This window comes from Elephas maximus, chromosome 18 (genome assembly GCF_024166365.1).
Source record: "Elephas maximus indicus isolate mEleMax1 chromosome 18, mEleMax1 primary haplotype, whole genome shotgun sequence".
NCBI classification, from domain to species: Eukaryota; Metazoa; Chordata; class Mammalia; order Proboscidea; family Elephantidae; genus Elephas; species Elephas maximus.
In genome coordinates, this window is record NC_064836.1 from 9,303,316 (window position 1) to 9,331,060 (window position 27,745).

Consider the following 27,745-nt stretch of genomic DNA (forward strand, 5'->3'; position numbering starts at 1 on the left):
AAGATCAAGACTGAGCAGATACTTCATAGCTTTAACAGTTTCCTACAGGATTGTTATATCCATACAGAACCAATAGACCCACTAGCCAATGGTAAGGTGTTTGCATACATTTTTAACTTAAAGCTTGCTCTATTTTTATAATATGCCTCTTATTTTGACTATTAAGAATTTATATTTTAAAGTAAATGTCATGTAAAATTTGACTAAGAAATGTAACACAATTGTGTAAACTTCACTCAGCAAAATGTTTGAAAGTATTTTTTGTTGTCATTTTGTTTTGGTTTTTATTCCAAAGGAAATGGAGAAGTCAGATGCCAACAACTTCTTAATCTTGTTCCGGGATTCAGGCTGCCAGTTCAGGTCTTTGTACACTTACTGCCCAGAAACTGAAGAAATCAGTAAACTGACAGGGATAGGCCCTAAATCTATCACTAAAAAAATGATTGAGGGCCTTTACAAGTATAACTCCGACAGGAAACAGTTTAGCCACATACCTGCTAAAACGTTATCCGCCAGTGTTGATGCAATTACCATTCACAGCCATTTGTGGCAGACCAAGAGACCAGTAACACCCAAAAAACTTCTGCCCACTAAGGCATAGGAGTTGTGAAATACACGCTTCAGAACATTCATGATAAATTTGCACTTCATCTTTCCCGCCTGTAGAAAATCTTTCTAATTGCCAACAAGACTTACATTCATTAAACTGGACATTAAGCTCTGTTGTCATGAACAACTGGAATGTCAACCACAGTATTTTGGAGTGTGGAAGATTCTCACTTAGGTGATAAGTCCAAGTGATGAAGGAAGTGTTTTGATTCACAAACGGAGATTTGTACAGTTAATCAGGTTCATCTGCTTGAAACAAGATATGTTGAAGCACTGAATTTTCATCTGTACTAGTTGGACTTACCGTTGAAATATGGCTAAGATTTCAAATTATGTGTTTTATTTGTTGCCTTTTTTTTTTTTTTTTAAACCTTTTCGTGTACATGCTTGTCTTCAGATGGTTTATTTTGCTATTCTCCTCCCCTGGGGTTTATTCTAAGATACCTTTGTGTTTGTTTAATGTGGAGATCACGAGAGTAGGAAATACACCTTCAGAGGTAACTGGCACCTTTCTTACGATGCTCAGAGAAACACTAGTGTTCAGATTTACAATAATCCTCATGTTTTAACAATGCTAAGGCATTTGCCAAAATTATCCTGCTAAGTATTTACAGTTCTGTATTTATTATTCACTCAAGTATTAACATTTCTCTGCTACATAAAGGAGGTGTTGTAAAGAGCTGCTAGTAGGTTTGCTTTAAACCATGTCAGTTTTAACCAAGAATATGTTCTAAGAAGTTGCTGATTAAATCAGTGCTGTTTTTATACCACTTCTGGCCAACTCAGAATAATTTAGATTGTTCTTTTAACAAAAAAGGCTTTCTATATCTTTTAAAGTAAGTCACTTTATAAGCCGGCAGAAGTGAATGACACTTGAGAGTAGTCTTTCAAACTGAAGATGTAGGACTTCCTGCTACAAGTTCTCAAGAGGTCTTTACATTATATTTATAACTGATAGGAAAATTATATTTAGAATTTTTAAACATGTACAAAGGGCTACATTTTAATTTTAAAATAGCTTCACATTATTTTACTTACTTTGAGTTCTTCTTCTTCTTCTTTTTAATCCTTCTCAAGTGGAACAGCTTAGAAATCTTGAAATCTCCTTTCTGTGATTTTTCTTCCTTCAACAACGTATACCAGAGGGTTAGTTGGGGAAAAACTTCATTCTCAGGAAAAGACTTGAATGATTATGTGACCCTGTTATGTTTCAGTGTTGTGACAACTGTGTAACGTAGGGGGAAAGAGACAGTATTGTATCATAAGCAAGATGCTTAGTTTGTTTTCTTTCATGGGAAGTAGAGACTAAAATATATACGTTTCTCTAAATGAGTGGTTGAGAGAGATAACTAACGTCTCATCTGATGTATTTACTTATTTTAAAAGAAGAGTAGGAATGAGATGTCCCTGAACTGTACTTTTCTATTATTATAAGCCCTTTAGGCATCAGTGCATCTGGGTTATCAATACTTTCTCAAATGCTGTCCATATTTTACTGTAATTTATGTTCTTATATTTATGTATATTTGTTAAAACTGTAAAAAAAATTGCACAGATTTTTTTCCAATACCTGTGCAAGATGTATGTGTAGCTCAAAACTATTTGTGACCTACTGTTTGCATGTAAGAGACCAGGATATGTAACTCTTATATTTTAAGTGTATACATATTATGTATATAATATATAAATATTAAAACGGGAAATGGCACATTTTACCTTTAAGACAACAATTTCTATCACAATTAGAAGGAAATGATTGTCAAATACATGATTAAATTAAAACTAGTTTAAAAAAATAGTAAACAAACCTAATCAAAATGTGTTGAATAGTCAAAAAAAGTAATAAGCATTTTACATGATTAAATTTGTTCTTTCCAATCACTTAAGTTTCCCATATCAAAGCAACCTTCTTTATGATATTACTTGGCTATTAAATAAAGAGAAAAATGGATACAAGACAATGAAGGAACTATTCAAAACTAGGTGGGACCACCATTTATTCTTAAATTACTAATGTGTGTCCAACAGTTGAATTAAATGTCTGTAGTATCTAAAGGTAGAATGTGAATATTGCCACAGAAGTTCATTGCTCTCACTATAAGATTATTAATGCAGAAAAAATATGGATATATTTCTTCAAGTCTGCAGATTTTTTTTGTTACAGCTTTCATTGGAATTATGCTTTAAAAATTATACAAATTAAAATTATGCCATTTCATAAAGTCTGGGGATTTTCATCAACCTTACTGAAACCCACTGGTGCTTTCATCTTTGGAGGTCAAGTTATGATGATGATAATTATGAAACTTGCCAAACACTTGTCATGGTTACCAGTACAAACTGTCAGATTCTGCCACTGACACAGCTTTGGGAAGCTTTTAATTCCTCTCAGTGTTTTCGTTTTTGTTGTAGAATGACTGTTACAGTTTTTATTTGGTTGTTGAAAGCCAACTGCAGCTATTTAATTATGGTTTCGTGGACACTACTGGACCACGTACAGTGTATGGTGTGCTTACTGTCCACTCCAGAGCGTCGCTTACAGGCTTTTGAAGATGCTCTGCTGTAAATTCCTGTCATATTTGCTATTTCCTGGTACAGTGTAGTTTTTCCCCTTTCATTTGAATAAAAGCATGGCACCAAATATCTCCTTTTCTGTGTTTCTTGAATAAAATGTTTTTGTTTTTGGTAAAATTGTTTCAGCTTGGGAGAACTCACAGTTTTCCTGCCTCTTAACCTATTTTTAAATTTAATAGTTTGAACATTCATATTTATAAGAAGCAACTATTAGTAATATTAGATGTCTCAATACCGCCTTAAGGCAGTGTTAAAAAGTGTTACTTTCTATGCTTAGCTAAGACAATCTGCATAATGTGGTGTATAAATGTTTGTGCTCATTTTGTATTAATCTTGACCGTATTAATTCAATATCTTTTGGTGAATTAATGTGCCAGAATTAACATTCTGTGCCTTTGAACTTGAATGGCCAGTGAACCCACTAATCTACAGTAGCCATGGGAAGCCAGTTCTGGACCATTATTCCATTCATTTCACTTTTACTTTGCTGATTTCTGTTCGTTCAGATCACAGAAGTTAGGAGAAAAAAAGATCTTCTAATAACAAAACACTCCCCCTGTCCCCCCCAAAAAAATCCTTACACCTAATTACATACCTGAAGAAACATCTATAGTTGCCAGGCATAGGCATGGAACTCTTCCATGGGATCCTTTGATGGGATACTCAAGCTTCAAAACAGAGCTACACTTCCATAATATTTTCTAGCACTTTAATCTTAAATAAATAAATGACTACACGACCCAGGCAGTTATTACAGAAGTATACACAAACCATGGTACCCTAGAGCTCACACACTTCAGTGTGTGTTACCTGGCCTGGCTACTTGATAGTTCTTAACTCCGGCAGAGGAAAATATTCTGTAGTAAATGAGAACAGACATCTTTATTTTGTAACCTGCCTGCACAGAGAGGTAATAAAGAATAACTTCAAGAGAAGGAAATTTAGCACTAATGTTTTGACCTAGGAATCAGGAATTAGATTATAGAGTATGAAATTCTGTCATCCCTCAGAAGCGTACAGATAGTTAAAAATAGTTCTGTATCTCTTTAAATGGCAGTTCTGCTTTAAAAAAGTAGCAAAAGAAATGGTTTTGTGTACTTTGATGGCGAGTGGTGCACGGGTTGGTATGTCAGAGCTGTTCTTCACATAAGATGCAGAATCTTGTTTTAGTCTTCTGTGGGCCTTCTAGCATCTCAACATTCCAAAGTGCTTAGACAACAAGAATTAGTTAATATCATGTGTTAATATCACTGTGGTATTCATAACAAAAGTAACTTACAACCACACTGACTTGTATTTATGTCAGAAAAATAAGGGCGAGTGTTGACTTCTTTTACTTTCCATTGAAGAGGATAAAAGCAAATGAGTTCACAAAAAAGTTTTAAAACTAATTAGGATTTTTTTTTTAATGTATTAATAAGCAAAACCACTATGGTACCTAAGCTACTGATGTATTTTGTTCTCCTTAACAGACAGCAAGGGTTTTGGTTTTCTTTTTGTTTTTAACCACAATTTATTGTTTTAGGTGGTTGAATCTGTGCCTTGCGTCAGTAACCAACAACAGTTGCTGTCAAGTCAACCCCGACTCATGCATGTCACTGTAGAACTCTGCTCCGTAGGGTTTTCAGTGATTTTTATGAAGGAGGTTGACTGGCATTTCTTCCTAGGCGCCTGTGTAGTGACACCTTTGGTATCAGAAGCATCCCTGGGCTAAAGGCCAAGTGTAGGTGACAGTGCCTATAGTTTACAATTCAGTTGGCAGTGACTCCTGGCCCACCCAGTTATCCATACTTCTGCGTTTGCGTGTTTATGTAAGAAAGGAAATGTGGGTCTCAACCCCAAAACAGATAGAAACTATCCACTTAAATACTGCCTTACAATGTAAAACATTCTTTGATGTGCTTCCTGGTTTAACCCTTGCCACCACCTGTGAAGAGGTGAGCATTAACCTCTGCACTTCACAGATGAGGGGGAGGGGGCTTTACAGGTTGAGTGACTGTCCCAGGTGCACAGAGCTAATATGTGGCAGAATCACAACTGGAATCAAAGCCTTCTGATTTCAGATCCCCTTCACTGAGCCACAGGAAGCAATCTTTCCCACTTCGGTGTAGGTGTCGTGGGAAAAAATACGTAAAGGCTCACAGTTGTACTAACTAGTAATGTCTTCACCATTGACAGAAAACCGAGAACTCACAGTTACAGTAGATATTGGCCTCTTGCTGGTACTCCAACCAGCATCAACACAGTAACAACAGAGCTACAATCAGACTGGCCCCATACTCTTGTATATCTAGATTCATAAAGACAGAAGAAAGGAGGAATCACAAAAGTGGTAGAAATTAACGCTGATAATACATTGATTAGATTTATTCAGCAGTTTTCTTAGATGCAGTGGGCTGGGTCACAAAAATAAGTTCTCTTCCCTCAGCGGACTAACAGCCTTGCGAGGGATGAAGCTAGACCTTCACAGACCACGGACATGCTACGTGCTATAACAGAGAGATGGACGAAAAGTAGAGGGCAGGTAAGCCCTTGTTAACAGTGAGAGGTTCATGTTCGTTATGCAAGTTCATGTGCTAGGTCGTATTGTTTAAACTGACTTCATAAAGAACACACGATCTTACACTGCAGTAGAATACCATGTCCTAGTTTTCTTCAGACTCCTGAATTTTGAATTACGGAGACATCAAGTCTGGTGATACGACCTTAAGGGCAACCTACTTCACAATCGCAAGCGTTCCTCAGAGCTGTGGTTGGCTGCCGTGACCCCGAGCACAGTGGATGAACTGCCCCCGCTGCCGGGCTCTGCCCTCCCCGTGACTGGCTGCAGATTGGACTTCTCTGATCCATGGGACTGGAAGTAGATCTCCAGGCCTTTCTTCCTAATCTGGCATTGTCTGGAAGCTCTGCTAAAACTTGCTCAGCATCATAGCAAGTTGGCCAAGAATCGAACCCAGGTCTTCCACATGGAGACCGAGAATTCTACCACTGAGCCACCACTGCCCCGTCACAGAGCTGTTAACTGCATCCTCAACTTTCTTAGCCAGAGGCATCTGTGTTGCACTGCTTTTGCTACTCTGTTACCTCCGATTGAGAGCCCTGGTGGCACAGTGGTTAAGTGTTTAGCTGCCACCCAAAAGGTCAGCAGTTCGAATCTACCAGCTACTCCTTGGAAACTCTATGGGGCAGTTATACTCTGCCCTATAGGGTCACTGTGAGTCAGAATCGACTCGATGGCAGTGGGTTAGGTTATCTTTTCTTGTCTCCTATTAGCTGTGAAGGTCTCATCAGTGGGCTGGCTGAACACTAGGAGTACTACAGATAAATCTGTGTACCTTAGGAAGTGAGTTTTTTGCCTAGATTTTTTTATCCTTATAATCAGTGCCTAAACACAATAGGTACTTCAATAAATATTTGTCAAATGAGTAAGTGAAAAGACTGTCCAATTCTTGTCCAAGATTCAAAACCAAACCCAAAACTTGGTCAGATTTCTGCAGGCACCTCCAAGTGGTCTAATTCCAATTCTCCCTCCAAACTGTTGGGCCAGTTGTTATTCAGTTTTCCTAAAGCACTGATTTCATCATGTCATTCCCTCTAGTCAAAAACTCAGTGGTGTCTTAGAGTATAAAACTCACACTCCTGAGATCAGCATTTAAAGCTTTCGAAGGTTTGCCCCAACTTTTCACCAAAGTCAGAACACCTGGTTAGGAAATACCCAATTAAAAAAAAAACAAACCTGTTGCCGTCGAGTCAATTCTGACTCATAGCGACCCTATAGGACTGAGTGGAACTGCCCCATAGAGTTTCCAAGGAGCGGCTGGTGGATTCAAACTGCCGACCTTTTGATTCGCAGCCATAGCACTTCACCACTACACCACCAGGGTTTCTGAAATACCCAGTAGGTACCCCAGAACTCAGAAAATGTTGGCATTTCAAGGTAACTCATCAATGTAGTCATGAAAAAATCAAGCCATAGGCAGTTTCTTACACTCATTTTACAGTTCATCATTGTCTTTACTCTGAGCTGTAGAGAGCATGGGAGTGGGGTGCAGAGGGGTAATCTCTTCAGTGCTTGGGGCCACTAAAGCTCTTGCTCCTGTTTTTCATGCTGTTCCTATACACGGACCTCTTCTTCAGGAAGGCTGATTTGCTCCGGCTTTGGTATAAGGCAGGACATCACAAAACGGTCTGCCTTATGTCAGAGTTATTTGTACATTATAGCTCATCTTCTCCAATTTTTTTTTTTTTCTCCAATAATGTGTAAGCTTGAGAGGAAGAAGCATGTCAGATTCATCTTTGTGTCTATTAACTGTACCTTGCCCCACGGCAGGAACGACTGTTCAGAGTCAATTTGAATGGAAGGTGACCTTAGGGATTAAGGTGTCGCTGACCTGTGGGGAACCCCCACCAATGCAGAGGGAGTAATGACAAATTCCTGCTGCACACAACTAGAGGTCAACACGAACTTTCTGTGAAATCACTGAAAAGTAATGGCGAGTCCTGGTTTAAAAGTGTCTGTGGGCAGAATAGTTACTACAGAGAGAAAAATGTTACTTCCTTTCCAAACAAATTCTGGGGCCATTTTTATATCAAGGGACTTCCCTATTGCTTGTCTTTTGAAGTTTCTGGTGGGTTTGTTTTTTACCTTTTAAAAGAAAACTAGAGCTGTGGCAACCTACAGTGGAGGAGGGATAGGAGTCATATTCCTTGAAAGCTACGCCCCTCCACCCCACCCTCCCTGCCCATCCCTGGCGCCCTCCCCCAGGCCTCCTAAGGGGCAATAGTGCTGCCTGGTGTAGATCTGGCCTAGAGACAATTACACAGCTGCAGGCTACAAGGCTTTCACATTGAGTCATCCCCTCAGTGGTGTGGGCTGGAGCCCGAACGCTGAGTCTGACTCAGATGGGGTCCTTTCCCAGACACCCCATATTTAGTACCTGAAAGCTTCTGAAATAATTGAACATCTGAAACTTTCTGCATGGCCTCTGGCACCCAGGGTGGGGCCCCTCCCTGGTGTGTACCAGCCGGCCCCTGAGGTGGTCAGGCTGCAAGGCTGGGGTCATGGCTGCTGCCACCACCTTCTTCCCCTTCCTCTACCACCCTCTCCCTCCCCCGAACACCAGGAGATTCTCCTCAACATCTCAGGGGTGTGTGGCCTGTGGGACACCCCACCCTGGTAGCCAGTCAGTAATACTGAATAAAAGGGAGGATTCCCATCCCCAGTTCCATATTTATCAGGAGAGGACGTGGAAACACAATCCGTGCACCTCTTCTTCAGGAAGGCTGATCTGCTCCGGTTTTGATACAAGGCAGGAGATCACAGAACAGTCTGCCTTATGTCAGAGTTATTTGTACATTATAGCTCATCTTCTCCAATAATGTGTAAGGAGACATGGTTTGGCAGGGTTTTCCTCCTGCTCAGGACTCATTACTGTTAACCTCCCTGTCGGCCACAACCGAATTGACATAATGCGGTCTGCCTATGCCTCAGCCCTGTCAGCAGTTTCTCTACAACGTTCATTCTGTCACACCGTGGAATTCACCATGAGGCACAGTGAACTGTGGTGGTCAGGCCTTGAAGACCCCCATGTGGGGATTATCTCTTGGTAAATTTCCAATGCCATTCCCAGAACATTTACTGTGTCTTTGAGGGGAGAAGCAGCAGTGCAAGCAGCTCTGAGACTAGTAGCAAAACAATCGAACACAAGAGAGATCCATCATGATGCTACTAAGCCAGGAACAGGGTGGAGTGGAGTGCCCGGGGCATGTCAGGGAGAGCCTGTGGGGAAGGAAGAACAGGTACTGAACCCTGCTGTGACCCGGCCTGAGGATGTGACTCCCACAAGGGGTATCTAATTTGATCCTCTCAACACCCCTATTAATAAATATCATCATGCCTGTTTTAAGATGGAGAAACTGGAGCCCAGGATCAGGAAGCTATCAAGGAGTAAAGAAAACCAAAACCCAAACCCAGTGCCGTCAAGTCGATTCCAACTCACAGCAACCCTGTATGACAGAGTGGAGCTGTCCCATAGAGTTTCCAAGGAGCACCCGGTGGGTTCAAACTGCCGACCCTTTGGTTAGCAGCTGTAGCACTTAACCACTACGCCACCAGGGTTTCCTGCAAGGAGTAAAGAGGATCTTTAAACCAGGCGTTTGCCACTGATAATCCGATCTGCCCTGTTTATTCACTGACCAGAACCAGACACGCTGACATAAGAAATTTATATAATAAATTAGACATCACAACACAAAGGTTAAGAGCAAGGTTTTAAAATATTTTAGATTTGATAATTGATGTTAGAAAACCTGGATAGAAATCTGGAAAAAAAAAATTACACAGTATGTAGATTTAAAAAGACAAGATAGAAAAATCATTTTTTAAGAATAGATTTGAATGTTTTTAGATCATCAAAGAAAGTAACATTCTAAACTTTGAAATTGCTAAAAGCAACAAATTTGACTACAGTATATAAAAATATAAAACTAATGACAATGAAAATAGCTAAGAAAAAAGTCTGGAAAAATATGTGAATCAAACGTGACAATGATTTGTCCTAAATAAATACAAAACCAAAAAAACCAAACTTGTTGCCGTCAAGTCCATTCCAACTCACAGCGACCCTGTAGGACAGAGCTGAACTGCCCCCTAGGGTTTCCAAGGCTGTGATCTTTACAGAAGCAGGCTGCCACATCTTTCCCCCATGGAGTACTGGTGGGTTCCAACTGCTGACCTTGCAGTTAGCAGCCAAGCACTTAACCACTGTGCCACCAGGGCTCCATCCTAAATAAATGTACAAATTAATAAGAAATATAATAGATGAATGTGTGAAAGACATTGATTAGGCACTTCACATAACAAAGTAAATATGGAAAAATTTTCAATCTTTTATGTAACTAAAGAAATACAAATTAGAATGAAGTATCATTTTACCTCATTATTGCCGTAGAAAAAATATATATTTACTGATAAATGTCTCTAACAAGATTTCTTCAACCCAATACCCTCATGCAATGCCAGTGACTCTCTAAAGCAAAAAGCAATGTAAGCATTTGTCTCAAAAGCCACGAAAATTTTCATAGCCTTTGACCAACACAAGGGCATTGATACTATAAAAACAGCATGAAAGAAGAAAAAAAGTCATAAGTGCAGTTATTCATGGCAAATTTCTGTAACAGCAAAAACTCTGGAAACAACCTCACAGTCCAAAATTAAGAGATTAGAATATTAAGCAACACAGAAAAATGCGGATTCATGTGGCATTGAGAAAAGCAACAGAAAATTGTGTATACTCAACTACAACTATGACTGAAACAGTTGTATAAAAAAAACACATACATATGTGGAGAGTATCTTAAATGGGATGTGGAAAAATAGAAAAATTTGAGAGTAACGGGGTTACAAGTAAATTCTTTTAAAAATGTCACTGGCTGTTAAGAAACCAAAATGGCCATATGGTGGTACCAGGGCCGGGACGGCTTTTCTTATGTTTTCTATAATGTGATTACGTGGGGTGTTTTTTTCTTTGTTTTATTGTGGTCAAAACAGTTGCCAATTCAAAGATTTTTACATGTACAATTCAGTGACATTGAATATGTTGATAATATTGTGCCAACCATCACCACTGTCCTTTCCCAAATTACTCCACCACTGGCTGATCGTGTGGCTTTTAATGGTGGAAAGGGGAAATACAACGTTCCAGAATTTTTCTGAAACGGTTAAATGTTTCGTACAAAAAAATCTAGACTGGGGAAAAAACATTTAAGAGCTGAAATATAGCCCATAAAATAAAACAAACAAACAAAAAAAACCCGTTGAGTCGATTCAGACTCATAGTGACCCTGAAGGACAGAGTAGAACTGCCCCGTTGGGTTTCCAAGGAGCACCTGGTGGATTCGAAGTGGTGACTTTTTTTTGGTTAGCAGCCATAGCTCTTAACCACTACGCCACCAGTATTTCCAATATAGCCCATAAAGGGGCAGAAATCAAATGAACCTACTCCTGGAAGCAATTTAGTTCAGCGCTGGATAGGTATTTAAGTATCTCCTGTCGCCAGGCTTGGAAACCCTGGTGGCAAGTTCGACTATGAGTGGGAATTAACTGGATGGCAACAGGTTTGGTTTGGTTTTGTTCCCAGGCTTATGCCGATCACTGTGATAAGTGAGAGAACTCTGCCTCACCCCAGGAGGTTGTACTCCCACCACCGGGAAGGCAAGGCTGGCCCACGTAACCCAATTGGAAAGGAGCACAATCTGTAATCAAACGTCCAGCAGTACAGAGCAGGAGGGCCTTTAGGGACAGGGATCTGAGGTGGCTTCACGGGGGTGGCCTCTGAGCTGGCTCGTGAAGTATGTAGACAGGCAGGAGCAAGAGGGACAGCCACTCCAGCTCTGCCACCCGTGTCAGACAGTGGCCTGGATTCTCAGCCTGTTAGGAGGCAGGTTTCTATTAGCTGACTTATTTCTAATGCTGTGGGGAGGGAAAATGAGGGCAGTATCATGGAGTTGGCCTTGATCACTGAAACCAGGCTGGGCCCCTCGAAGGCCAGGCCCAGGGTAGTGTCCCTGGCTCTGGCCTTTGCTGCTTCCTCCCATCCCATGGGCCAGCAGAGAGAATCGCTGTGTGCTCAGGACCACAGACTTTCCTTGGGTACGAGGCCACGGCCCCAGGAAACAAGAACCTCCGTGTTTTGTAATAAACAACCTACTTCAACTTCCCCTCAATCCCCTACCTACACCCTCCTCTTGGACCGCTCACCCATTCTTCTTTTCACCTGGCAGTTTCTTTGTTTTTCATATCTACCTTTTGAGATCAGTCTTGCTCGCCAGGCCCCAGACTGCGGTACACCCGAGGGAGAATGAAGTCCGGCACCACTAAGCCTGTCCTCGACTGTCCCCATGCTCTGTGAAGCAGGCCCTGTCCCTGCTGGCCTCGAGGGAAGGTGGCTGCAGCCCCCCAAGGCCTCTCCGGATGTGGGCACAGGTCACCAGCAACCATGTGATCAGACATTAGAGAAGTGACTGAGTCTCCAGCCCCCAAGGTGGAAACCCAAGCACCAAGGCTGTGATGCCCATGCAGGGACCAGTCTAGAAACCATTCACTGCCTGGCCTCTTTTCTTGCCTGCCTTTCCCCCAGCTTGTAATCAACCCAGGAGAAAAATTCTTGACAGGAACGGCCTAGACATGGGCATGCCTAACCTTCCTTGACCTCTAGAACCACTTGCCACCTCCCTGCTGGGGATCAATTGCCCCATATCAGAGGAACCTCGAGCTGGGGTGACTTTATGTCTCAGTTTGCCCAGAACAGCCCTGGTTTGTGGCTGATGGCCCAGGTTAATTAGCATAGTGCCTCTTTCACTCTCAAAAGTGTCCTGGTTTGGACCGTACATGATTTCGTGACCCTGTCTCAAATCAGCATGTCAAAGCAGAATATATCATCTTCCTCTGACACACACACACACACACACATTCCTCTGTGTTCCCCACCTCAATTAATGCAGCAGCATTGATACAGCATCCTGGTGGCACAGTGGTTAAAGCGCTCGGCTACGAACCAGAAGATTGGAGGTTCAAATCCACCAGCCCCTCCTCGGGAGAAAGATGTGGCAGTCTGCTTCCATAAAGATTTACAGCCTTGGAAACCCTATGGGGCGCTTCTACTCTGCCCTTTCAGGTGGCTATGAGTTGGAGTTGACATGGTGGCAGGGGGTTTATCCATACAGTTACCAGGCTGACAAATCCCAGGCCTTTCTTTGACTCAGAGTCCCTGGGTGGTGCAGTTAATGAATTCAGCTGCTGAAGGTTGAAGTTTTGAGTCCACCCAGAACCACCTCGGAAGAAAGGCCTGGTGATCTACCTCCCAAAAATCAGCCACTGAAAAACCTGTGGAGCACCGCTCTCCTCTGACACACATGGAGTCACCACGAGTCAGAGTCGACTCAAGGGCAGCTGGTAATCTTCGACTCTTCTCTGCATCTGGCTGGTTGCGGAACCCCGTGATGACCCAGTTATCTCTGGAATAGGTCCTTTCCTTTCTGTCCATATTGCCAGCATTCTATTTCAAACTCTTCCCACTCCCGACACGAACAATTACAATGGTCTGCTCTAGGGTCTCCCTGGCTTGAGCCTCTCCCCTCTCCAATCCACAGCTCTGCCAGTAATCTTTTCAAAACACAGACTTAAGTTGTGCTGCTATTCAAAACTGCCCAGTGGCTCCCCACACCCTACAGAATGAAATCCAAACCCCTTTGTCATCTGGCCCCAAACTACCTTTCCTGCTTCATCTCTTGCCACCCTCCTCCCATCCTGGGCTCTGGCCACACTGGGCAGACGGCTTCTTGTTCCATGAAGTTCATGTTTCTACACGTCTCCGTATGCTTGTCCTTTTCACTTCCTCCTTCTAGTCTGACCCTTTCTCCTGTTTTCTGCTGCTCATAAAAATAATTGCCCTTCGACTCCTTCCTGGAATCGACCTCAAGTATCATCTAGAAGGAGCCCTGGGGTGCAGTGGTTAAGAGCTATGGCTGCTAACCAAAAGGTCGGCAGTTCAAATCCACCAACCACGCCTTGGAAATCCTATGGGGCAGTTCTACTCTGTCCTATAGGGTCACTATGAGTCGGAATCAACTCATTGTCAACGGGTTTGGTTTTTGGTATCATCTAGGAAGCTTTTTCTAATTCACTGCTGCCATCAGAAGTAACTGCTCCCTTCTCTAAGCTCTAAGATGACATTGTTTTAAACATTTATTACAGTTTGATTCTGGAATGTTGGCTGTTGATATACCACGTATGTATCTATCTCTCCTGGCTAATGATGAAACTCTCCGGTCAAGAATTGTACCTCTTGCAATGCCCAAAAGAGTGCCTGCCCTGCCACATGCAGGAGCTCACTGCTAACTAAACTGAATCAGACAAAATTGACCATCCTCGATTTTTCAACACCAGGTTGCCCAATGGGCCAGTCACTCATTCTTGGTAACAATGTGGTAAGACTCTGGAAGTTCTAACACAGTGTTTCATGGGAGGAAAGTCTGTGAAGAATTCACACGTAACTGGAGTCACCCAGAATCCCAGCTGCACCCTACCTTCAGAGAGCAAAACCTTTCCCTCACCCATCCTCTCCTCCACAGGGGGCCAGCCTCCCCTCTGCAAGGCCAGACACCATTGCCACCCTTCTACGTGAATCCCTCCCTGTCTCCCTCAGTCTATGGTGGATCTCTTAGAGCCTCCCCTAAACTCCTGAATCCTAACACTGGGCAACTAATCTGCTGCTTAATGAGGCACCATCTCATGTAATCTTTTGAACTGAGCTTTTCTGTACTGTACTGAGTCTTTTTGTGCTGTGTTAACAGGTAGGTTGCTGCAGGATAGGGGAGGGAGAGAAGAGCAATGAACTAGCAGTCAGTTGGCCGGATTTAAATCTCAGGCTCTGCTTTTTTCCAGCTGGATAAGCTGGCCATACCCCTTCCACCCTGGTTTAAAACCCTTGCATGTGCCTCCGTGAGGACCTGATATGGTCAGAAAAGCCACTTCTAGGGTTAAGACATTTGGTCACAGCAGCTCAAGGGACTAACAATGGCAGGAGAGCCACCCCAATGCCATGCTCACCAGATAGCAGAACCCCCTCCTTCCTAGAGAGGTGAAGAGAAGGCAGCCCTGGCCCTCTCCCCCTTATAAAACCCTCATCCTGGGTTCTGTCTCCTCACCTCTAAAGCTAGAGAAAACAACAGGGGGCCAGCCGAGGGGGACACTGAGAACAGACTGGGGCTCTGGAGCACCCACCACCTCTTGTAACCTGACATCAGACCCCTGAGATAGTAGGGCAAGTACCCTCACTTCATAAGCAAAGAAACTGAGCAACTAGTAGAGGAAGCAATGGGCCACGCTCCCAATAACAGGTCTCCCAGCCCTGGGGACTCTTCCTCTCAGGGCCCAGCTATGAAGCCACCTCTGCCCTGTCCCTGCCCTTCCGCTTAGGCCAGCCCAAATCGCAGGCCACCATCTCTACCACAGGAGCCTGCCCCGCCCACCCCACACCCTCCCCCTCAACCTTCCTGCCCACCCATTCGCCTCAATTTGGGGTGGCAGGAAGGGAGGTGCTGGGCACAGGCCGTGAAGGGCAAACCCCCCTCTCCCACGGAGCTGCTGCCACCTGCGCCAAGGCTGTGTCCCCTACAGGCCCCTTGACCTATGCCGGCCATGCACCCCACCGAGCCCTGGAGCCCCAGCCCATGGGCAGGGTCCGAGGACTACTCCGGATCGGGCGCCCTGGAGGAGCTGGAGGAGCTGAAGCTGTGCCCGTCCTGGGACCTGCCCTACAGCTACGCCTACATCCCCGTGCTCTACCTGGTGGCCTTCGCCGTGGGCCTGCTGGGCAACGCCTTCGTGGTGTGGCTGCTGGCCGGGCGGCGGGGCCCGCGGCGGCTCGTGGACACCTTCGTGCTGCACCTGGCCGCCGCCGACCTGGGCTTTGTGCTCACGCTGCCGCTGTGGGCTGTGGCGGCGGCGCTGGGCGGCCGCTGGCCCTTCGGTGAGAGCCTCTGCAAGCTCAGCAGCTTCGCGCTGGCCGGCACGCGCTGCGCAGGCGCGCTGCTGCTGGCGGGCATGAGCGTGGACCGCTACCTGGCCGTGGTGAAGCTGCTCGACGCGCGCCCGCTGCGCACCCCGCGCTGCGCTCTGGCCACCTGCTGCGCTGTCTGGGCCGTGGCGCTCCTGGCCGGCCTGCCGGCCCTGGCCTACCGCGGGCTGCAGCCACTCCCCGGGGGCCAGGGCAGCCAGTGCGGGGAGGAGGCCTCTGATGCCTTCCAGGGCCTCAGCCTGCTGCTGCTGCTGCTCACCTTCATGCTGCCCCTGGGTGTCACCCTTTTCTGCTACTGCCGCATCTCACGCCGCCTGCGCAGGCCGCCGCACCTGGGCCGGGCCCGGAGGAATTCGCTACGCATCATCTTCGCCATTGAGAGCACGTTCGTGGGCTCCTGGCTGCCCTTCAGCGCCCTGCGGGCCATCTTTTACCTGGCGCGCCTGGGGGCGCTGCCGCTGCCCTGCTCCCTGGTGCTGGCGCTGCGCTGGGGCCTCACCATCGCCACCTGCCTGGCCTTCGTCAACAGCTGCGCCAACCCGGTCATCTACCTCCTCCTGGACCGCTCGTTCCGCGCCCGGGCGCGTCGCGGGGCCTGCGGGACCATCGGCCGCCTGGCGCGCAGGGTCAGCTCGGCCTCTTCGCTCTCCGGGGACGACAGCTCCTTGTTTCGGAGCGGGGCCTGCAGCTGGGGCTCGTTCCAGCCGGTGCAGTCAGTCTCGGGCCCCCTATAGCTGCCCCAGGCCCGTGGAGGGGGCGGAAGGAGGGAGGAAAAGGGGAAGAGAGCCACAGGGAGGCGGGCTGGGCTCCGCAGACATGCCTGTTCTTGTGGCAGCAGAAAGCCCCAGCCCGCGCTGTCCCACCAGGACCTACTCCATCAGTTTTTCCAGAACCTCGGAGCTATTTGAACTCCTCCAAGCCGGGATGCTGAGACCAGCTGTTCTCCCCGCCTGAAGGGCATCTCAGCTAATTTTCTCCAGTCCAAGAAAAGTTCCTTTGAGATGAAGCAGACAGCAACCTGGAGACCCACAGATTCACCAAGTAGAGGAAAGAAAAGCGGTCTCATTTCCTGCCCCAAGGAGAATAGCACTGGCCCAGAAAAAACCGAGATGCCCAGAGGCCACTCCTGTCTCCAGCTATGCTTTCTCTGGACCCCTACAATAGCCTTTGCCTTCCGAGAACCACCTTCTCCACTTTAGGCCCCCTCGCTCTCCAAAAAATTTCTATGCAACATGGGAATCAACAGCCCCTTTTTTTTTTTTTTTTTTTTTTTGCTCATTCGCCGTTTAGCTGCTTTTGCTATATTATTAAGTCACCATCAATTCAGACTTTTATTTTCAAAGGTCACCAAAGCCACTGGGACCAGCTTAAGTGTGAGCTCCCCAGCTTATTTCTCCAAACGGATTCCCCTGCAGTGATACGCCTGCCCTGGGTTTGTATCTGGTGACCTTTCTCCCTACTGTGGCTGCATCCCGGAAGCCAAAGAACTCACCGTGGAAGTTGTCCGGCCCTTCCTTCTGGACAGAGGGCTCCAAAATCTCTCCCCAGGTGCTCAGATTCTCTATCGCTCAGCCGGGGATCCCAGAATCTTCTCTGTGAGTTCACCCTCCTCAATAAACACTTTTGCTTGGCTAGCCTAGCCCGACTGGTGTGTCTTTACTTGAGCAGTTAGAGTGAAATGAATGTGGGCGATGGATCACACACTGGGTCAGACAAAACTCAAACCTGTAGTTGAGGTTGACCTCAGGATGATCAGGATTTGGTGTTCGCCGGCGGGCCTGAGGGTTAGCTACACCAGTGTAGGCGTCATAACCCCTGAGGAGGGCAGCACATAATTTATTCTTATTATTTTAAAGGAAATTTCGTATTTTGAAGGTAATAGAGGAAAAAAATTTGAATGTGTCTGCCAACCAGGTATCACTTCAAAGAGAGATAAGCCACTATGATTTTCAAATATATATTGGGCCATTTTTCCTACTTTTTTTGAGATCTTCCTGTACCAAAACCAAAACCAAACCAAACCCACTGCCGTCGAGTCAATTCCAACTCGTAGTAACCCTATTGGACAGAGTAGAACTGCCCCACAGAGTTTCCAAGGAGCACCTGGTGGATTCGAGCTGCCGACCTTTTGGTTAGAAGCCATAGCACTTAACTGCTATGCCACCAGGGTTTCCTCTTCCTGTACAAATGTTTGGAATTATTCATATTCTAATTCTGACTCTCTGCCTAATCCTTTGAGGGATTGGAAAGGCAATGTTTATACTTTTGTTTTAAGAGGATTTGGCCTAAGGAAATTTCAGTCAGTGCAGGGAAAGGAACTCAATAATTCTCTTGCCCATGGAAATCTCTCCCAGCCAGTTCACCTCGAGGCCAGGTATGAATTTGCAGGTTCTGGGGGCAGTGTCCACTCAGATCAGTACTCCAGCTGGAGTCAGCTCTAGATTGGGTCTTCTGATCATTTAGGTTGTGTGTCAACTTGGCTGGGCCATGATTCTCAGGGGTTTGGCAGTTATGAAGTAGCTTGGCAGTCGTATGATGTGATCACCTCCATGATGAGATCTGATATAATGTGATCACCTTCGTGATAGGATCTGCTGTGAGTAGCCAGTCAGTTGAATGGGAGTTTCCTTAGGGATCTGGCCTGCATCCAATATAGGTGGACTTTCTAGCAGGACTCATGGGCTTTTACTTGCTCTGGATCCTGAAGGTGGCTTGTCTGACCTCTGGTTCTTGGGACTTGAGCTAGTAGCTTACCTGTCATCTTGCCTGCGGATGTTGGGATTCATCGGTCTCCAAAGCCTGTGAGCTTCAGCCCTGTTCTTTGACATGCTGATCTTGGGTTCGCCAGCCCTTGCAGCTACATGAGTAAGGAGAAGCTTCCAGCCTGACCCCCAGACTTGAGGCTTTCCAGCCTCTACAACCACGTGAGCCATTTCCTTGATATAAATCTGTCTCTATATATATACATTTACATGCTTCGCTGGTTTTGCTTCTCTAGAGAGCCTAGCCTAAGACAAGTCACAAAAATGATAACACATTTTCTGTGGTTAAACTCTATCCCCTCCCCAGCCTGGGTTGGGGAGTCATCTGCGGGCCCCATACACCTTCCTGGGCCTACCTGTATCATTGTGCCTACTTATCAGACAGGCCTGCCAACACCTTTTGACAAATGTGGTGTGAGCACCAGGTCCACCAGGGCAAGATTACAGTTCCCATTTTAGGAACATCTAGGAAGCCTGAAGAGCCTTGGTGCCGCAGTGGTTAAGAGATCAGCTGCTAACCAAAGGGTTGACAGTTTGAACCCACCAGCCACTCCTTGGAAAGCCTATGGGGCAGTTCTAATCTGTCCTAAAGAGTCGCTGTGACTCAATATCGACTTAGTGGTAATGGGTTTGGTTTGGTTTTAGGGAGTTGCTAGGAATCCCTGGGTAGTACAAATGGATAGGCGCTCAGCTACTAGCCAAAAGGTCGGCCATTCAAACCCACCCAGAGGCACCTTGGAAGAAGGGCCTGGCAATCTGCTTCAGAAGGGTCACAGCCTTAAAAACCTACCGGGCACAGTTCAACTCTGAAACACATGGGGTCGCCATGAGTTGGAATCCACTTAATAACTAAGACAGAATTTGGTACCAGGAGTATGGGTGCTCCTCTAACAGATACCTAAAATGTAGATGCTGTTTTGAAACTGAATGGGTAGAGGCTAGAAGAATTTTAAAGTACCTAATAGTTAAAACCTAGATTGCCTTGAAGAGACTGTTGGTGGAATTATGGACACCAAAGACAATTCTGGTGAGGACACAGAATGAAGTGAGGAGAGCTGTGGCACTGGAGCATAGACAGCTAGAGGCAGCAGCAGAGGAACAGCAGCAGCAGAACCAGGAGATCAGCGTGGAACAGTATGAGAGCTGACCACAGAATGAGAGAGCCGAGGGCATTTGCATAGGAGGCTTCCTGGCAGAGTGGGGTGCCTCTGGTCACTTATCAATGGAAGTAGGCTTGCTGACCCACGGAGCAAGAGAGCAGAGTGTCTTCTGGCTGAGATTTACTGGTGGAGTTGTATACCTCCAGGCAATTATCAATAGAGCTTAAGAGCTTTGGAACACTTGTCTGAGCTGGGCAGATGCCAGGCTAACCCAAGAGACCCGAAGGGCCAAGAGGCCAAGGAACCAGGAAGTAAAAGCTGAAGAGACAAGGAACATAGGAAGCAGAGCTGCCTCAGTCTCAAAGGGTGTGGCCACGACCACTGGAATCTCAAAAGGTGGAGCCATGGCCTCTAGGACTTCAAAGGGTGGGACCACAGCCTCTTAGGTTTCAAAGAGTCAGATCTTCACCACCTCAGTTCCAGAGTGTGGGGCTGCTGTTCACAAGTGCCAGTGGGATGGGGCCAGATCTGCTGCCCAAAGCAGAGGAGGCAGGGCTGCCATGCCCAAGGGGCAGAAGAACAGGGCCTGCCGGGGCTGAGGGTGTAGGGTTGCCACTCAGGTGGACTAGGAGAATGGAGACCCCCTACCACCAAGAAATAAGAAGCAGGAGCAGAGTACGTCCTTTAGACCTAGGGTCCCTGTGCTGAGAAGCTCCTAGACCAGGGGAGGATGGATGACAAGGACCTTCCTCCAGAACCGACAGAGAGAGAGAAAGCCCACCCCTAGAGCTGGTGCCCTGAATTCAGACTTCTAGCCTTCTAGACTGTGAGAGAATAAATTTCTGCAGGTTAAAGCCATCCACTTATGGTATTTGTGTTATATAGCAGCATTAGGTACCTAAGACAGGTCTGAAACCTGGGCATTCTTTCTCAGCCTGTTTAACCCTTCATCCAGTGCCTCTGCGTGCTTTTTTAGCATTTGGGGCTATTGGGTTAGAGCAGGTTGAACATCACACCCCACCCACCCGGACCCCATTTATTCACTGCCCCCCAGGAAGTCAGGTTGTCAAGAAGTGCACCCATGCAGGCCCCTCCCACACTCCAAGAGAGTCTAGCAGTTCGTATTTCAGGTACTTTAATGTTTGAGAGCTCAGGTATATCATGTCCAGGGTCCTTCCTATCCTTGCCATTGCTCTCCGAGCAACTATTCCATTTCAAGTAGCTGAAGCTCTAGAGGTTCTAACATTTTGTGAGATCCAACACAAAATGAATCTCATCTGAGTTGGTCCGTGGTGAAACCCCAGCCTACAGAAGAGGCACTTTTCTAGGCTGTTGAGACTTTGTCCCCATTTCCACCCACGCCGATGTGCTAATTGAGCTCCCTGAAGACAGACAGGAAGAAGGCTTCTCCTTGCCGTGGTGGGCTTTCCTTTCCCCTCCTGTGGTAATTATCGAAGCTCAGCATTTCCCTCCCGCTGCAGAACTGCGCCTGATGTGGTGAGGAAGTTTCCTTCCTTTGTTTGGGGAGGTCCCTGGTCTGGTCTACCATGTGTCCCTTGGACATTTTCTCTTATACGTACTCAGACAAAAATGAAGGAGGACCAAGGAGTTCTCATTTCTAACTCAGGAAGATGAGGCACAGATTCAGCAAGGAAGTAGTTAAATGAGCACGCTGCATGTTGCTGGTGGGAATATTCTTTTAGCACGTTGTCAGTCTATATGGGGAGCTTTAAAAATATTCATATCGCATCCCTCCAAAATGTTCATACCTTTTGACCCTGCAATTTCCCTTCTGCCCCTCTCTTCCAACGTGGTAATACTAAACAAGAAAGGTTTGGTGCACTGCTTAAACCTGAAAGGAAACAACCCAGTGTCCAACAACTGTAAAACATCATCAATATTATAGAATATCATGCAAATCTTAAAATGATGTTTAAAGAGGGTTTCCCCCCCCACCACCACCCCGCTGCCATCAAGTTGATTCTGACTCATAGCGACCCTATAGGACAGAGCAGAATTTCCCCACAGGACTCCCAAGAAACAGCTGGTGAATTTGAACTGCAGACCTTTTGGTTAGCAGCTGAGTTCTTAACCACTGTGCCACTTAGAAAATGTTAATTACAGGTGAAAGGAAAAAGGGAAAAAAAGGTAACAAAATTGCTTATGCTAAACACATCTGCACATTTCAAGTATAAAAAAGCCTGGAGGACATAAAATAAGTGCTGGCACTGGGTTTGTGGAAGGAAAACGTTACACGATGTCTCTTTAGTCCTTTGGATAAAAATGATCTTTTGCTCTTTTCTTCTCTATAGCCTAAGTGCTAAGTGTGGTAACAGGCATCTTTTTTCTTGGTGCTAACTAGAGAGATGCCACCTGTTTTGCCTTCTACAATCAGAATATGAGTTCCAGGAGCATGAGAGTTCTGTCTGCTACAATCAGTTCTGTATCCCCAGTGCCTGGAACAGTGCCTGGCATGGAGTAGGCCCTCACTACCTACCCGTTGAATGAATGATCATCAGGATTATGTCATAATACGAAGTAATATGACATAGTGGGAAGAGTAAAAGGAAAGACATTGCATTTTATTTATCATAATAACAACTATGTTTTATAAAAGGGCACAAAAAGAAGACAGACTAGAAGGAAATAAACCTAATGTTAATAGGGATAGTAAGACAATTATGGATCCTTCCCTACTTTCTCCCCTCCCATTTCTTTATTTTTGAAATTGTCTATATAGTTTCACTTTTTTTCTTTCTAAAGGGCAGGTCGTTAACAAATAAGGAGCCTGCAGTGGCTAAGCACTTGGCTGCTGACTGAAAGGTTGGTGGCCTGAGCCACCTAGCAACTCCTTGAGAAAAAGACCTGCTGATCTGCTTCCATAAAGGTTACAGCCAAAATAACCCTATGGTGCAGTTCTAGTCTGTCGCATGGGGTCACTCTTAGTCAGAATTGACTCAAAGGCACCCAGCAACAACAGTTAACAAATAGCTGTGAAGCTGCCGAAACACTAGAGCTGAAATCAAACCTGGATACTGGCTCTGGCTCAGTCACAACTCGTTTCCTGACCTTGGGCAGCTCTCTTAGCCTCCTTGAGCCTCGCTTTCTTCATCTGAAGAATGGAAATGAGAGCATCTGCTCTGGCTGCCATGTAGATCAAAGGAAATCATATTCTCGAAAATGTTTTGTAAGCTGTGGTGTTTCAGACAAGTGCACCCTCGAGATTAGTTCGTCCAAGCCTGGCTATTCCTGCCTTCTCCCCTTGGACGGAGCTGGTCTGAGTTTCTAAAAGGCTGGGATCCATCGAGGCAAAGGCTGGTCCCATCCACCAGCTCTGTGTGATTCTGATTTGCTTCTTGTGACTAATTCTGGGCTTTCTCCTCACCTCCCTCGACCCCATGGGTTCTTTCTCAGGGCACAGTGTGGGAACCCAGGGCCCCGGTGGTGATGAGTGATCTGGGGAGTTCAGGAGAATGGCACCTGGTGGTATGACTCAGCCCTCACATCCCTTGTGAAGGTGCCTCACTGTTACAGCACCTCTGGTCTCTGCCTGCTCAGTGATGGCCATGTGGCCTGGAGGAAGCTTCTCACCCCCTTCTCTGAGCCTCAGTCAAATGGGGCAAATGATGGAAAGACCCACAGCCAGAAGACCAGTGGAATGGTTGGAAAGGGAGAGAGAAGGATGAAGGAAAAATGTGAAAATACTCTTCCTTTTCCTTATCACCAAAATCAAAAAGTATTTCCTCAAAATATATATAAAACTTTGACAACTTAACAACAAAAAGACAAATAATCATAAAATGGGCCAAGGACTTGAGTAAACATTTCACCAAAGAGGACATTCAAATGGTCACCAAACACATGAAGAGATGTTCGGTGTCATTAGCCATTACCCGTTAAAACCTGTTGCCGTCGAGTCGAGAGAGATGCAAGTCAAAACCACAATGAGATACCATTTCACTTCCACTAGGATGGCTGAGATAAAAAAAAAAAAAATGAAAATAACAAGTGTTGGCAAGGCTGTGTGGAAATTAAAAACATAACCCATGGTTGGTAGGAATGCAAAATGGTACAGCTGTTGTGGAAAATAGTGTGGCAGTTCTTCAAAAAACTAAAAATAGAACTACCATATGATCCGGCAATTCCACTCTTAGGTATATACCCAAAAGACTTGAAAGCAGAGACTCAGAGACTTGTACACCAATGCTCATTGCAGCACTATTCACAATAGCCAAAACGTGGAAACAACCTAAATGCCCATCAAGAGATGAAAGGATAAACAAAACGTGGTACACACATGCAATGAAATACTACTCAGCCAGTAGGACAAATGAAGTCTTGATACAGGCTACAATATGGACATAGCTGGAAGACATTATACTGAGCAAAATAAATCAACCACAAATAGACAAATATTGTATGATCTCCCTTATGTAAGAAGACAAGAAAAGGCAAATGTATAGAGATGTTGTTGTTAGGTGCCATCGAGTCGTTTCTGACTCATAGCAACCCTATTTTTTTGGTTCTGGGCCATCCTCACAATCATTGCTGAGTTTGAGCCCATTGTTGCAGCCACTGTGTCAATCATCTCACTGAGGGTCTTCCTCTTTTTCTCTGACTCTCTAATTTGCCAAGCATGATGCCCTTCTCCAGGGACTGGTCCGTTCTGATAACATGTCCAAAGTACTTGAGACAAAGTCTTGTCCTTGTTTCTAAGAAGTATCCTGGCTATGCTTCTTCCCAGACAAATTTGATCCATCTTCTGGCAGTCCATGGTACATTCAATATTCTTTGCCAACACCGTAATTCAAAGGCATCAATTCTTCTTTGGTCTTCCTTATTCATTGTTCAGTTTTCATATGCTCGTGAGGCTATTGAAAATACCATGACTTGGGTCAGATGCACCTTAGTTCTCAAAGTGACATCTTTGCTTTTTAATATTTTAAAGAGGTTTTCTGAAGCAGATTTGCCCAGGGCAATGCATCATTTGATTTCTTGACTGCTGCTTCCATGGGTGTCGATTGTGGATCCAAATAAAATGAAACCCTTAACAACTTCAATATTTTCTCCATTTATCATGATGTTGTTTATTGGTCCAGTTTTGAAGATTTTTTTTGTTTGTTTGTTTTTATGTTGAGTTGTAGTCCATACCGAAGGCTGTAGTCTTTGATCTTCTTCAGTAAGTGCTTCAAGTCCTCTTCACTCTCAGCAAGCAAGGTTGTGTCATCTGAATATCACAAGTTGTTAATGAGTATCCCTCCAATCCTGGTATTGCACTTTTCATGTAGTCTAGCTCCTCAGATTATTTGCTCAGTGTAGAGATTCAATAAGTATGGTGAAAGGTTACAGCCCTGATGCACACCTTTCCTGACTTTAAACCACACAGTATCCCCTTGTTCTTCTCAACTGACCGCCTTTTGGTCTATGCACAGGTTCTGCATGAGCACAATTAAGTGTTCTGGAATTCCCATTCTTCACAATGTTACCCATAATTTGTTATGATCCACACAGTTGAATCCATTTGCATAGTCAATAAACACAGGCGAACATCTTTCTGGTATTCTCAGCTTTCAGACAAGATTCATCTGACATCAGCAATGATATCCCTCATTCCATGTCCTCTTCTGAATCTGGCTTGAATTCAATACTGACAGTAAGAAGGAAGAAGCCCAAGCTTCACTGAAGAGATTGGTGAAAAATAAGACACCAGAAACTGATGGAATACCAATTGAGATGTTTTGACAAACGAATGCAATGCTGGAAGGAGGCACTCATTTATGCCAAGAAATTTGGAAGACTGCTACCTGGCTTACTGACTGAAAGAGATCCACGTTTGTGCCCATTCCAAAGAAAGGTGAACCAATGGAATGCAGAAATTATTGAACAATATCATTAATATCACACACAAGTAAAATTTTGCTGATATATATATTATCTTACTTATTATCAAAACAATTCTATGGGATACATAACTGTCCTTGTCCTACAGATTTAAATATTGAATCTCAGAGAGTTTGTGTAACTTGCCCAAAGTATCTCATACAAATGACTTATATTAACAACCCCATTTTACAGATGGGGAAACAAAAGGTCCAAGAGCTTTGTTGACTTGCCAGGATCACACATACACGGGCCGGAACTAAAACCCACACCTCCGAGTCCACAGCTCACCTGATCTTCCATCTTCCACGAGTCTACTAGCACCTGGTTGATCACTAATTAGTATTAAAGCAAAGGAGGCCTTGGGGCCAAGGTCGCCATTACTGGCCCTGCATGGAAGTTGCCCTGCTTTTGTTCTCAAAAGCTCAGGGTCCCACTTGCCTAGGAGATGGACAACCTGAGCACTCAGATTGAGACGATAATCAGGGCTCTTCCCAGGGGTGCTGAGGCCAGGTGTGGGGAGAAACAGTGCTAAGATTCCAGGGGAACCTGGATTGTCAGAGCCTATGAGTAGGAGATCTGGGGAAGGAGTTGGTGGGCTTCAATGGGCAGTAAAGCCCCCAGCACAGGCCAGAGATGGCTGCCAGTGTCTGTGTGTAGGCTGTGGGTGGAGACTGTGGTTTGCCCAGGGAGATGTGCTAGACAAGGGGTGATTAATTTAGCTCAACCCGGCTGTGAAAACGACTGTCTTCTTGATGCACATGCTAACTATCTCTAATCCTACTAACCACTCAAAACCTGAAGCAAGCAGGTCGGGCCTTGGAGCCATCCCCTCCCCCCATGCTGGATCCTATGAAAACAAAGTCACATGAGAGACAGGGTCAGAAGCTCACTCAGTTCTTTCTCTCTTTTTAAACAGTCTTGGCTTTAAATATACCCTTTTGTCCCACATTTTCACAGGTCTCATTTTCTAAGACTAGTATTACCATAAAGAGAGAACACGCAATATTAGAGAGCGAGATAACTCAAAATCCTCCACCTGATTGCAATAATTTTCATTTTTGCACACTCTCCGTCCCATCCTTCTCTATCCTGATCACATTTTGCATTGCTGTAGTCATGACGTACTTGGTTTTTTGTTTTTGCCATTATAAACAGTTTTCTTTGCCATTAGACGGATTTTGTAATTGCTGTTTTTGATGGCTGCATACAGTTTAATTCAGTGGATAAACCAGAATGTAACCATTTCTCTGTTATTGGACATTGAAGTTGCTTGGGAGCTTTTGCTTTTATAAATATGCTACAATGAACATCTTTTCCATCTAGTTCAGGACCAGTCTTGAGGGTCTCTTTCAAGCTGAGCAAACCCCTCGCCTCCTGTGCCCTCCTTTAGGCTCTTACTCTTTGCCGCCCTGTGCCCTGTGCGATCATCACCTCTTATGCTCTATCTCCTTCAAAACATTAAAGCCAGTTGCTGTCGAGTCGACTCCGGCCCCCGGCAATCCCACACGTGTCAGAGCAGAACTGTGCTCCACAGTGCTTTCAGGGGCTGATTTTTGGAAATAAGTGGCCAGGCTTTTCTTCCAAGGTGCCTCTGGGTGAACCCGAATCCCCAACCTTTTTGTTAGCAGCTGTGCACGTTAACCATCTGAATCACCCAAACACTCCTCCAAAACACTGAAACCTCTTTGGTAGCCAGGGACTTGTGGAAAATAGACTTTGAAAGGCAGCGCGCCACACTAATGGAATGTAAGCACTTGTTAGTAATCAGGTATGGCTGTTCTTGACCCCGATGCACTGGCTGTGAACGGCAGGACAGCACAGGAGTGAAGTGCACCACCTCAGGTATGCGCTACCCGTGTTCAAGTGGAGGCCCTGCTTCTCAGAGCTCCCGCCTGAAAAACGGGGAGGATACTTCTTATCTCATAAGGTTATGTGAGAGGATTAAATGTGTTAATACATGTCACACGTTTAGAACTTTCTGCTGCATATTAAAGATTACGATTGCTATAATTGTTGGGAATAAGATAAACAATTAGAAATATTTGTTAAATGGAATTGAACTCTACCATGCTTTTGGGTTTCTCTTCTCAAATTCATTGATTAAACAAAATTTCATTTTTACCCTTACTTTTTTTTAGCCTTGGAGTGACAGAAATTTAAAAAACACCTTGCTTTCCTATAGAGCAACCATTCATAATTTGAGTGATGTTCAAGTATTCCTGTTTTCAGTCTCTACCCC

General features: G+C 45.0%; 2 protein-coding genes across 3 annotated transcripts in view; both read left to right on the forward strand.

Annotated features, from left to right (window-relative positions):
- The window catches only part of CAMSAP2 (calmodulin regulated spectrin associated protein family member 2), a 154,672-nt gene extending 151,397 nt beyond the window's left edge, over positions 1-3,275 (forward strand). For both annotated transcript variants that reach the window (XM_049858407.1, XM_049858408.1), the window contains exon 17: positions 296-3,275. In XM_049858407.1, coding sequence (XP_049714364.1) covers positions 296-601 — 306 coding nt within the window. In that variant the 3' untranslated portion in view covers positions 602-3,275. The remainder of the gene's footprint in view (positions 1-295) is intronic.
- A 12,001-nt stretch (positions 3,276-15,276) lies between these two features.
- GPR25 (G protein-coupled receptor 25) lies at positions 15,277-16,495 on the forward strand. Its single transcript, XM_049858463.1, has one exon. It carries the CDS (start codon positions 15,374-15,376, stop codon positions 16,493-16,495), a length of 1,122 nt encoding a protein of 373 aa, XP_049714420.1. The 5' UTR covers positions 15,277-15,373.
- Positions 16,496-27,745: the final 11,250 nt, after the last annotated feature.